Here is a 13,048-nt window from a genome sequence, read left to right on the forward strand (position 1 = left end):
GTGCTCAAATGATTTTGGAATGTGATCACAAGGGATATTTTAAGTGGCAGCAAAAAACTTTTGCTGGTTCTAGGTTGTGCGTGGTGGCGTAGATTGAAACCTTGTTTGAACTGTAGCGAAGGCAAATGTCCTAGTTTGAAAATTCTATATGCATATGTGAGTAAACTTTCATGCTCATAATTTCCAAATACCACAACAGTTCCTTCAGGTGGAGCTTCTAGATTTCAGTGAGATCCAATAAAATCAGTTTGATAAACTTGTGGCTCATTGGTGTGGTTATGCATGTGCTGAAACATTTGGATGAAGCTGTTTGAGTTCTACCTGTATAAAAACAACTCTCAAACATAGCTTACTGTTTTCAAAAATTAACTTGTGCTTGAAGTGAACGTGGAAAACTTTTCAGTGCAAACATTCATTCTCAAGTCTATTGAGCAATTGGAATAGGAGGGCGCGAGGGGCTGGGCTTGGCAGGGAAAACCTACTGCCACTTAACATAGTGGATGCTTGTCAATTTTTTTGTAATATAAGCAGAAGAAGTTAATCAGATTCAGAGAAATGTATGACGTAAATAAAATTAACAAAAATATAGTTATCTCTTGTAGCCTATCAACTTTTTGTGTTTTTAAATTAAGAGTCCCTGCTCTCTGCTGTTGAAGTGCTTGTTTGTCTTTGCTCATCGGAGTTTTGATTTAAATCCTGATTTCAAATAACTTTAGTCAGGAAGACTCAATTTAATCATAGATTTCTACCTAAAAGTGCCATTCTTGCTGGTTGTATAACCTTAATACATATTTCTTCACAACTCAGAGAGATGTAGGTTTCATTTTTAGAAGTACAACTATATATTTTTAAACAGTGATTATTTTGAAACTTATTTATTTTAAAATAGATTAATTTTACAGTTGTATTCAGGAAATGAATGATTTTTTGGTTATTTCATTCACCAAAGGTAACTGAAGCGAATTTTAAGTGGTTGGACTTGAACTATCTCCAGTTTCAACCGGTTAATTATTTTAATATTTTGGCGGATTTTTTTTTTTGCCATGCTGTTATGGAAAGAACTCACCAGACAGGCAATTAAATTGTTTTATTTAACTAAAATAACAACGATTATGTATTCTGATTTTTTTTCTTCAACAGGAAAACATAAAATATTTTAACAAAACAAACATATTATTTTTAATTTAGTTAACATTCAAGTTTTTTTTAAAAAAAAATCAGAATTTTTTTTGTTAGAATTGTAACCTAAAATTAGTTAAATGAAATATTAAAAAAACACACAAATTAAAAGAGACTTATGTCGGCCAGGTCAACATGAGAAACTTAAAATATTGGTTCTGCAGCTAAATCAGTCATCTTCACCTTCATTTTCCTGTTGTTATAATCTGGAAAAGAAAAACACGCTTTCCTGTTTTCCAGGTCTCCAAACTTCTTCAGTTTGAGTGAATTAATTTCAAAGGAAAATTATTCTTTCTACACTGCAGAAGAAGCTACTGCTGTTTAAAAGCAGTTTGGAGTCGAGCCTGGAGCTGAGTGGAGCCAGAGCAAGTTCCAAAAGCCTGGTTTAAAAGTTGGAGAGTATCACTTCAACAGTCTCTGAATCCAAGTGCCTAAGTGACTTCCACCAGTTTCACTGCTGTCTTTCTTTAAAACATCATCAGCAAACAGATATTTTCTTGAATGTTTCCTTTTTCCCAAACTACCAGGGTCTCTTTAAACAGCCTGCTGCAATTCAGTTTTCCCTTCTAGTGAAGAATAGTGTATGGTAGATTCAAATCAATGAAGGCTACACTGCAGGACCTCAAGACGTCTGGAATATTGCTGCTCAAAAAGTTTCCACTTCTTCGGTTGTTGGCTCATATCCATTCCAGTTAGGTTGTGCGCGCTGCCTGTGCACGTTTCATCGGAAGATTTTTACCCAGCAACAGTCGGTTTGGGTCGGCAGGATGCCCCTTGGATGGCGCCGCCTATGTGCCGGATATATACCCCTGCCGACCCAGCGCCCTTGTTCCTTCTACCGCCCGTGTCAGTGTTTGGACAGTGGAGCGCAAGCTTAGCTGACCTCCGCTTCCCTAGTTTACTCTTAGTTCTTATGTATATAGTTATAATCCTTTTAAGTATATATATTTATATATATACTTATGGTTTTTCTTTAATAGCATAGTTAGTTTATAATAGTTAGTGGGGTTCGGGGAGTAGCCCCTCCCCGCAGCCGGTGCCAGAGCCCATGCCCGGCTCACCGGTTCTTAGACTGTCTGGCTTGGCCGACCTCAGGCCGTTGCTGAAGGAGATCCACACAACTCCTGTTTTACGGTGCCTCGGGGGATCACATTTCACAGCTAAGTGCCCCATTTCAAGGCTTTTAAGCCGAGAACAAAATGAGCGGCACTTTCATTTCCCTCACATTCTGCACCAGCCTGGCTACTCTCCCCCCCAAACCCCCTCCTTCTCTTTCCTTCCTTCCCTCTCCCTTTACCTTTTCTTTTTTCTTTTTCCCCCCTCTTTTTGGCCCCCTTCCCCTTCTCCTGCCCTTCCTCTCCTTAGGCGGACAGAAGCGCCTCCTCGCACCGGACGGCACCGGCCATTACCGGCCCGAAAGTTACACTCGGCACCGCTCTCCTCTCTCTGAGGTTGAGGATGCCACGACTCCTCCTGCCAGTGCCGACAGCTCCCGTATGCACCTTGGTTTGAGGCTTCCTGCTCCTGCTGCTTCTGTGCTGCAGCCGAGCGCTCATTTAAGTCGGATCACCTTTGCACCAACACCTGCAGAGCACTTGAGGACGCCGCACCGTTGATTCCGGTCCACCGGGCCAATCGAATCCAATGCCTGCCTCTCCCTGGCATGCGCCGTGGTTGAGCTTCCTGCTCCTGCTGCTTCTCTTGCCAACGGCACCGTAACCAGAGAGCTCGTCTAAGTCGGATCGCCCGCACCGACCAACTGCCGCGGCACCGACAACGTCGCACCATTCGATCCGGTTCCGCACAAGGGCGTCGAATCCAGTTGCCTGACTCTCCGGAGCATCACGCCGTGGTCGAGCTCCCTGTTAATATTGCTCCCGGTGCGGAACGGCACCGCAGGACAGAGAGCCTGTCTAAAGCCGGATCGCCTGCACCGACACTGCTGAGGCACTGGCGACGTCAGCACCGTCGTCCCAAAAGGGCTGTCGAATCCGGTGCCTGAACAGCTCCCTGGTACGCACTGTGGTCGAGCTTTCACTGTTCCTCCACGCCGCAGACATTCCAATGGCGAAGGGATCTCATTGCATGACAGAGTTGATGACTGCCTGAACCCCCGGCACTTGCTGGGTGCGAGTAATACAGTTCTTGGCAGCTGCCTTGAAATTTGACCATCCTCTGTCATGCACAGCAGAGCAGGCATCCGTATGTCACAGTCCCACAGACGCTCCAAGCTTCCGGTCGGCGCTCCCACTCCCGACGCCACTTTACAGTCCCGATGCTGTTCTCCTCAGCACCAGTCGCACTCGCCGCAACAGGTTCGGTGTCCCGTTCACCACCTGATAACTCGCACCGTTCTGGTTCCCACCCACCGTACAGGCACGGTAGGCTCCCGCAAGCTGTTCCAACCTCGAGATCCGTTCAACCTCCCAGCACCGCTCTGGTCTCAGGTCGGATTCGTTCCAAGGGGGGATACCCAGTGCGCCTTCCGGTACGGATCCCAGGTGCCGAGTTAGGGCAGGTTCTGTAGAGTCGGACTCTGCCCATGGTTTTCAGCACCTTCCATGCCATCCGGACACGCATCAGTGTCTTTTGTCAACGCGGGACCAGCTCTTATGCTCAAGGAACCGCAGATATCTGGTGTGCCTACCAACAAACCTAGAAAGCCCATCAGACCTCCTATGGAAGGTATCACTCAATGCGGACCTCCAGGGACAGGAGGGTCCCGGGGTTAGGGGACCGGTATGCACATTCTATCGGCGGTTGCCCCGCTAGAGGGGCTGACCTGTTTGTTCGGACCTCCAGCGGAATGCCGATACTCTATGGAGGACAACTACTTGTCGCCCCATTCCTCCTCCCTGCTCACTAGTCATTCAGTTGGTTAAAAAAAGGGAACGCCATGGCCAACAGGCGCCAGCCCAACAATCGAAGGGCGGCTTGGCGAATTAGGCGAATGACCCTACTCAGCCGCAAGGTGTATTCTGCAAGGGCCTTATAGCCCTGCGTGGCAAATCAATAAGCCCTGCTTAGCCCCTATAATCATAACACTTGAATAACGGTGAATAAAGTTATGGAGCTTCTCCATCTAGTTTCCCGCCAAGAGTTCACTTCCCTCTTGGAGGAAGGGAAAAGGCGGCCAGAGCTTTTCTCCAGGCCTCGTTATCCCGAGGAGCATCTCCTGGCTTCAGGTTTCAAACCTCCGACCTGTCACGACTTACCATTTGTTGGTAAAGGCCTCTTTGCGGTGAAATGAACCCCAGGCTGCAAAGTCTGAAGGGCAACAGGGTCCTAATGCGTTCTCTCTGGGCGTGCGTACGCCGACGACCTACTGCAGGCCTTTCTGTCCCCAGCCACACGGCCACACTCTGTGCCTAGCCACAGATCGGACTTCGGCAGACAGCGCGGCTGAGGTGGTCGCAGACGACCGTCAGGACCCCTAGAGGGCCAAGATCGCGGCCCCTCGCAATCATGACCAGGGACCAAAGACGAACTTTCAAAGGTGCGCCTGAGGGCTGCGTACCGGTTACAGGCGGGATCCCACTCCTACTTCCTCTTGGCTTGGTCCCAGTTAACTTCAGTTCACTGTTCCCTACACATGGTGGAGTATGGGTACCACCTCCACTTTGTTCCAACTCTGTGCCTCTTCAGGGACTCCTCTTGGGCGCAGTTCCTCTTACAAGAGGTGCAGACGCCGATGGACGAAGGGGGCAATTACTCCCTTATTCCCTAATCCCTGACTTGTACGGAGGTCTCAGACCTATCCTAGACCTACGAGGACTCAACCAGTTTATGATAAGGTTGAAGTTCCACATGGTATCCCTGGGAACCATTATCCTGTCCTTAGATCCTGGAGACTGTATGCCGCCTCGATATGAAGGACGCGTACTTTCACAGGAGATACCTCCACTTTCTAGCCAACCATCGGTACTTCCAGTTTACGGTCCTGCTGTTTGGCCTTTCTACAGCCCCGCAGGCATTAACCAAGTGTGTGGCCGTAGTCGCCACCCACCTCCGCTGATGTCAGATATGCGTTTTCTGCATCTGGACGATTGGCTTATCTGAGGAGACTCCAAGACATGAGTCACTTGGCGTGTGGGCATCGTCAGGGACCTATTCACATGTCTAGGCCTGATGATCACTATGGAAACATCCACTCTGGTTCCCACGCAGAGGTTGGACTTCCTAGGGGCTATCCTGGACTCCGAGCTAGCCGGATCCTGCTGACCACAGCCACGGTTTCAGGCGATGGCACCGATCATCCGAGGTCTGCAAACTTTCCCAACGACCTCGGCTCGCACTTGTCTTGGTCTCCCGGGTCCCATGGCTGCCTGCTAGTTTGTAACCAAACACGCTAAGCTCTGCCTCTGTCATCTCCAAGTTTGGCTCAAATCGGCATACCGCCCGGGCAGGGGCCCAATGGTCACGTTAGTCACCATTCCCTCGAGCACCCTAGGCTCCCTAGAATGTGGCTAACTCCCTCCCTGGTGCGGGCAGGGATGCCGCTTTATGCGCCCCAGCCCTCACTGTCCCTGACGACGGATGCGTCATCTCTCGGCTCAGGTGCTCACTTCAGTAACCTTCGAGCTTAAGACCTTTGGTCTTCTCAGGAGCTGGCGTTCCACATCAATGTCCGAAAATGAGAGCAGTCTGCCTGGCGTGCCAGGGGTTCCAGCAGCAGCTGCGAGGCCGTGGCGTCTCAGTGTTTACAGCCAGCACAATGGCCATGTATGCATTAAACAACCTGGAGAGAATGTCCTCTTGCCTTTTGTTCAGGAGGGCCATCCATCTCTGGACTGTTTGCCATTGCGCACTCGATAAATCTGTAGCAGTCCTTTCTCCTTTGATGGCGCTTCGAGCTCAGCAGGTCTTGTGTCTCGATGGAGGCTCGCGCTGCCTGATCTGATAAGCTTCTGTTGCCAGAGTGGGCATGTTTTTTCCCACATATGGGGTGTTGCGCTTACCGCGAGAACAGGCGAAAGTTGAGGTTTCTGCTCTATCCAGGTTCTCTCTCGGGACTGATCTTGGATGCTGTCCTCATGCACGTGATGAGGCCAAAACGCGTGGGTTATGGCCTTCCCACCTTCGCGGCCGCTCGATGGGTCCTGCTCACACTTGCGCGAGGGGCGGGCACGCATCGATCATTGACACTCCAGCGTGGTCCAGCAGTGCTGAGCTACGCCACCGGCTCTCGTCGCCTCCTCACATAGCCTACCAATCTCCACCCTGCCACTCACAGACCTCATACCCTCAGGGACTGGCGGCGACTTCGCCGGCCCGGACCTGGCCAGTGGTTCTCTTCGCACCTGTGGTGTTGGCCGCTACAGTGGACTTCACGATAGCAGGAAAGCCTTTCCTGGTCAACGTACCTGGCCAGGTGGGAAGGCGTTATTCTCTTACAGGTGCGCACATGCTAATCTTATCGCTGCCTGAGTCTCGATCCCCTCTATTTTGGCTTACCTGTGACTGCAGAGCAGCAGGGCCTAGCTGTGCTCGATTGCCGAGAGGTTACACTGCAGCCTCTCTAACTTCATCCGGCTCAAGGAGTCGTTGCTGTGTTCTCAACACTCTTAGGGTGTTCGAGTTCCCTCAAGGCTTTGCAGCGATACACCCTTAGTGACGCCGCCCAGCAGCCCAACCGGGAGGCATGCAACCTGTGGTGCTAACTCGTACTAGTATGTCTCCTCCACTCTCGTGCGGTTAGACGACCTGTTTGCTGCAGATATTAATGTTTTAGGCGCCTTTACCTCGTAGCTGTACACTCGGGCCAGACGAGGTCTTTGAGCTCAGCTTGTATGGTGTTCCTACGATCGTGCTTGCGGTGGTTGAAGTGGTATAAAAGGCCGCTGACACAGGTCGGCCATAAGTCAAACCTGTGCGCGGTGAGGACCTGGGCCAGTCAGAACAGTGCAGTCAAGAGTATGAAGGCGCGAGCTGGAAGCGGAAGGGAAGGTGACAACGCGAGGCGCGCAAAAGCGCCACGGCACGGACGAGCAACCCACACAGCCGGCCCGAACGCAAGGCTCAGCGTGCGCCCCGACGGAAGGGTTGGCCCGAGCCACAACGCAGACAGCGCAGCCATACAGTGAAATGAGTGGTGACGAGTTCACTCTAAAGACAGGGTGCCAGTTATGACCACACCTGCTTTCCTCGCTAAGGTGGTTTCGGCCTTTCATGTTAACCACGAGCTCAATGCGAGAGGGACAACATTGCACTCCCTGGACGTCTGGTAGAACGCTTCGATTACGTTAGCGCGAAAAACATTTTTGTAAACCGCCCAACTCTCGTCGCAGTAGCGGAGCCCGAAGGAAGGCCTACCTGGATTTCGCTCTCAGAGGATCTCATCTTGGTGATGACGTGCAACCCGCCAACTTTTATATATTTGGCTCAGCATCCGTTCCCCAAACACATCACCATGCATTCTCTACCAGTCTGCTCAGGCTCATCTGCTGCCTTGCTGATCGTGTGACCTACCCACGAGACTCTTATCAGCGCAGCCTCCATGGTCCTCGGTCCGACTACCTTGCTTCGCATTATGCTCTGGATCAACAGTCAAGGAGATTACTGCAAAGTGGCTAGCAGTTTTACATCGGCCATATTTCACTCCGACACCCACCGCCTACATAAGCTTGGGAATCACCTAACTGGAAGATGGATATGAGCAAAGCACTCGAAGAGAGAAAGCACGGCTACTGCACCTTGTAACTGTTGTTCTTCGAATGTGTTGTCTCAATATTCCATTCCAAACCCGCCTCCATTCCCCTCTGTCGGAGAGCGGCAAGAAGGGACTGAAGGGCAGCTGGGGTCAGCAGGGTATATATCCGGAGCCATAGCGGCGCCACTCCAGGGGGCGCCCTGCCGACCCACCGAGTGTTGCTAGGGTAAAAATCTTCCGACGAACGTGCACGTGGCGCGCGCACACCTAACTGGAATGGATATGAGCAACACATCTCGAAGAACAACAGTTACAAAGGTGAGTAACCGTCTTTTTTTGTTTCTACTACCTGTCCCTCCCTTCTCACATTTGTCTCCAGACTTCTTCTCCTTGACCAGATCTATTCTGCCCCCAATGATCATCTGTTCATTAAACTTTTTGAAACTTTACACTTTTAGAGAGAGGTAAGGGATTGACTCTGTGTACACAAATTTGTAGAGGGACAGCTGAGGTCTGTTATTTCTCACCTTTAAATATTTATTTATTTATTTGCTGTTAACAAGCGTGTTATCTTTGGAGACACAAATCCATAGTTCGAGAATTGCAAAAGTAAGCATTTCTGGGGTTATCTTCTAGACTGGGTATTGAGTCCCATTGGGTAAATAGAAAGATTAACCTAAATAATCTATACAGAAGCCCCTGGAACTCCATAAGATTGGATCCCTAATCCATGAACTATTGGAACTCGTTTACAAAACTTTTCTTAAACATTACATGAATATACTGTAGAATTAGAATTTATAATCCCTTTTCCATGATGAGATATCTTTGAGCTATATTGTATCTCAGTGGTCTCCAGCATGGTGCCCACGGGTGCCATGGCGCCCACTGGGGCATTTATGTGCGCCCACATAGTGCCCAGCAGGGGAGAGAAGCCGCGGCCCCACATCTGACAGGGACAGAGAACTAAGGCTGCGAGTGCAGTGTTCTCTATTCCCAGCAGGCGTGGAGCCCACCTAGTGCCTAGCAGGAGAGACAAGCCACAGCCCCGTGCGTGCCGGGAACAGAAAACTGCGGGGCTGCGGGCGCCGGTGTTCTCTGTTCTCGCAACTTCTCTCCACCTTCTCTCTGGATTCATATATTATGTTATACTAAATTTGATGATTTTTGTATTATTTAATGTACAAATACAAAATAAGCCTTGCAAAATTGTTGGTGCCCGCCACACTCTTCTGAAAACATGCATGTGCTACTGGCCACAAAAAGGTTGGGGACCACTGCTATATCTTATCTAAAACTAGCTTTAGATAGATTTTTCCTGAAAAAGCATTTTATCCAAAAAAATCTGATTTTAAATTTTAAAAATCCAATTTTTTTTTAAAAAAAGATGGATTTTTATCCACCCTGTTGCTCATATATGTTCCTGAGAATAATCTTTTAGTCAAAACATCTTTTCACTGCTCATTGTTCTGTTCTTTAGATATGACAGTTTTTGGGTCAAAAATATTAATTCTGTTCACTAATTTTAATCTGAGTGACTGTTGTCTTCATATGAACTTCAATCATCTGTGCTCAAAGGTGGTTATATATTTCAGGATTTTCTTTATAATTCAATTACCAAATAGTTTCTGTATTATGTAATAAAACTTGATCTTCTTTTAAAATAATAAACTGTTCCACATAATCCGTTCAAATTTTATTAATAGGTTCTTGATTTTGTTTTGTAGAATTCTTTTGAAGTTGTATTTTTTTTCCTGATTCTTAAGTACATGGTCGACCACATTTGCCCTCATTTGCTTATCTGAAAACTGTTTCTGATGGCAAATTTCTCTCATTCTTAACGTCATTGTGGCCTTGTCCATGCACACAAATTGCACCAGTTTAATTACAGTTGTTTTAAAATCAATTTAATTATACTGGTGGACATGTGCATTTGTTTTCAACCATTTTCTATTTATTTCAAAAGTACTTTACTTTTAAAGTATTTAGGGAGCAAATCTGACTAAAGTGACAATTTATAGTAACTTTTCACAGTAAATAATCACTCCTTGATCAAGAGTAGATTAAAATCATTACATAAACTCGCCTTAAAGTGACAACTTAATCTGGTTATGGGGTGATCTGTCTTTGTGCGGATTATTCGATGATGAAAGAAAATAGAATTTGTCATGTTTCTGACAGTAATTTTATCTAATTATCTTTTAGTCCAGTTACAACCCAGGGATCACAACAAACACAGCAACTACAGAAGCATTATGGCATTACCTCACCTATCAGTTTGGCTTCCCCCAAGGAGATTGACTGTATACTTACCCAGAAATTAATTGATACCCTAAAGCCCTTTGGTGTGTTTGAAGAAGAAGAGGAACTGCAGCGCAGGTGAGTGAATGCTACAGTAGTTGCTTTCTAATGTTAAAGTGTATTTCAGTGAAATGAAAAATCATGTTTAAATTTAGTTTTCAAAATTAACAACATTATTGGAAGAGTCTGGACTCTTTCTCCTCAACAGTAGGAATCAGTGAAAAATCCCTCAGAATTCAGAGCTCTTAACAGTTTTTTAATGTTCCTAAGTTAAGGCTAGTCTTGTATTTGGGAGTGTTAGTTTATGTATTCCCTCTTCTAGTATTACTCTAATTTGCTTTCCTCTATACCAGGGGTAGGCAACCTATGGCACATGTGCCAAAGGCGGCACACGAGCTGATTTTCAGTGGCACTCGCATTGCTCAGGTTCTAGGGGGCTTTGCGTTTTAATTTAATTTTATATGAAGATTCCTAAACATTTTAAAAACCTTATTTACTTTACATACAACAGTAGTTAAGTTGTATATTATAGACTTGTAGAAAGAGACCTTCTAAAAACATTAAAATGTATTACAGTAGCTCCTCACTTAGTCGTCCTGGTTAACGTTGTTTCTTTGTTACGTTGCTGATCAATTGGGGAACATGCTCGTTTAAAGTTGTGCAACTCTCCTTTCTAGTTGTTTGGCAGCTGCCTGCTTTGTCCACTGCTTCTAGGAAGAGCAGCCCATTGCCGCTAGCTGGTGGGGGCTTGTAACCACAGTGGACCGGCATCCCCCTTATCAGTTTCCCCCTGTCAGCTCCTCGCTCCCTTAAGTTCCCTGTGCTGCAGCCGTCCAGCAGGCTAGCAATTGCATGCTATCAGTCGGCAGTTCAGTAGTCCCTCCCCCCACTGCCATGTGCTGCTCCCGCCCTCTGACTTGGAGCTGCTCCCAGAGACTCCTACTTGCTGTGCAGGGGGAAGGACGGGGGCTAATGTCAGGGTGTCCCCCTCCATTCTGCTCCTGCACCACACTTATCCCTTGTCCGTAAAGAGCAGGGAGGACAGAGAGAGCCTGGGGCAGCAGCTGCTTTCTCAACTTCCTGATCCACTTAAAAAGACAGTGCACTTAAGCGTGGGTCACCTTACTTAAAGGGCAGTGTGCATCTTTCTCTCTCCCCCATACACAAGGTGTATGTCTGTCTCTCTCAGCTATCCTTCTCCCCTCCCTTGTGTTTGTGCTGCCTTGTGTGAGAGGCTACATTAACAACAGCTGGGAGGATGGAGGGATAGTTCAGTGGTTTGAGTGTTCGCCTGCTAAACCCTGGGTTGTGAGTTCGGTCCTTGAGGGGGCCACTTAGGGATCTGGGGCAAAATCAGTACTTGGTCCTGCTAGTGAAAGCAGGGGGCTGGACTCAATGACCTTTCAGAGTCCCTTCCAGTTCTATGAAATAGGTATATCTCCATAATATATGTAAAACTGTGTGTTAACCCTTGAGGGCTCAGCCGAGTGCTAGTTCATCATTTAGCAATAAGGCATTCCCTGGGAAATATTCCTTCCTCTTCCGCTCTCTGTCACCACCTCAACCAAGCTTCACAATCATCATAGCTGTGAAGAGTATTAAATTGTTTGTTTAAAACGTACACTGTGTGTATATCTATATAATATATAGTTTTTTGTCTGATGAAAAAAATTTCCCTGGGAGAAAACACACACACACACACTCTCTCTCTCTCTCTCTCTCTCTCTCATTAATTCTTATGAGGAAATTGGTTTCACTTAATGTTGTTTCACTTAGTCACATTTTTCAGGAACATAACTACAACGTTAAGCGAGGAGTTACTGTACTGGCACGTGGAACCTTAAATTTAAAGTGAATAAATGAAGACTCAGCATACCACTTCTGAAAGGCTGCCTATCCCTGCGTATACATCTCCTGTTAAAACTTTCTGAAACTTAAGTCTTTCTACTGTTCATTGCTGCAGAAAATGTGAACCTGAGCAAATGATAGAAAGTTCACATCTTTGGGATGCACACACTTAAAAATCTGTGTACAGTTCATTCATATGTGTATCCCAAAGAGCCCTTATTGGCTCAAATTACTGAAATATTTGTTTGTTCAACTGGAGTAACAAAAATAGTGGAAATATTTGCAGAATGTATTCAATTCTGTAGCTGTTTTAAAACAGGTAAGATCTGCTGTTAACTTCCAGTGTACCCTATTTACCTTTTTATGTGATGGTGATCAAAATCTTAGTAAAGCTCATTAGTTTGCTATAATTTTTTTGTTTGTGAATTCTGATATTGTATCAACAGGATTCTAATTTTGGGAAAGTTAAATAATCTCGTAAAAGAATGGATACAGGAAATCAGTGAAATCAAGGTATGGATGTATTTTCCTTGTAGAGTTACTTTTATTAAAATTTCTTGCATACAAGATAATTCCAGCATGTATTTCTAGTTCAAGAGAGATATTTCACTTAATCTTTTGAGTCTTATCTCACTAGAAGATAAAAGTAAGATTAATATTCTTGATTTCACTTCTAGTAAACACTTACTAGATAGGTGTGCAAGACTGAAACTTCTGTGTTAATGGATGTTGAGAGATTTTATATTTAGCTGCTGCTTAGTTTTCAAATCGGAGGGGGAAGCTATTCATCTACTCAAGTGGAATTGGAATTTATTACATATTCTTATTAAAAACTGAATTTTAACTTCATGCTTAAAATTATCAACACACTTTTTTATCTGATCATTGGAACTGGTGGTTGGGAGTAATAAAGTTCTTTTGAGACTGAGATAAATATATATTGTGATAGAGCAAAATATAAAATCTTATAGTTTACATTGAGCTATTTTAACTTTTCCTATGAAGTTTAACTCTTCAGAACGTACTTAAATTGGCACCTAATTACAATTTTCATTGTTACTTTCTTAGTGC

At 45.9% G+C, this 13,048-nt stretch overlaps 1 protein-coding gene across 3 annotated transcripts in view; it reads left to right on the forward strand.

Moving 5' to 3' along the window:
• The window catches only part of PAPOLA (poly(A) polymerase alpha), a 98,329-nt gene that overhangs the window by 26,656 nt on the left and 58,625 nt on the right, over positions 1-13,048 (forward strand). For all 3 annotated transcript variants that reach the window (XM_032769493.2, XM_032769494.2, XM_032769495.2), the window contains exons 2-3: positions 10,034-10,207; positions 12,424-12,490. In XM_032769493.2, coding sequence (XP_032625384.1) covers positions 10,034-10,207; positions 12,424-12,490 — 241 coding nt within the window. The remainder of the gene's footprint in view (positions 1-10,033; positions 10,208-12,423; positions 12,491-13,048) is intronic.

This window comes from Chelonoidis abingdonii, chromosome 4 (genome assembly GCF_003597395.2).
Source record: "Chelonoidis abingdonii isolate Lonesome George chromosome 4, CheloAbing_2.0, whole genome shotgun sequence".
NCBI classification, from domain to species: Eukaryota; Metazoa; Chordata; order Testudines; family Testudinidae; genus Chelonoidis; species Chelonoidis abingdonii.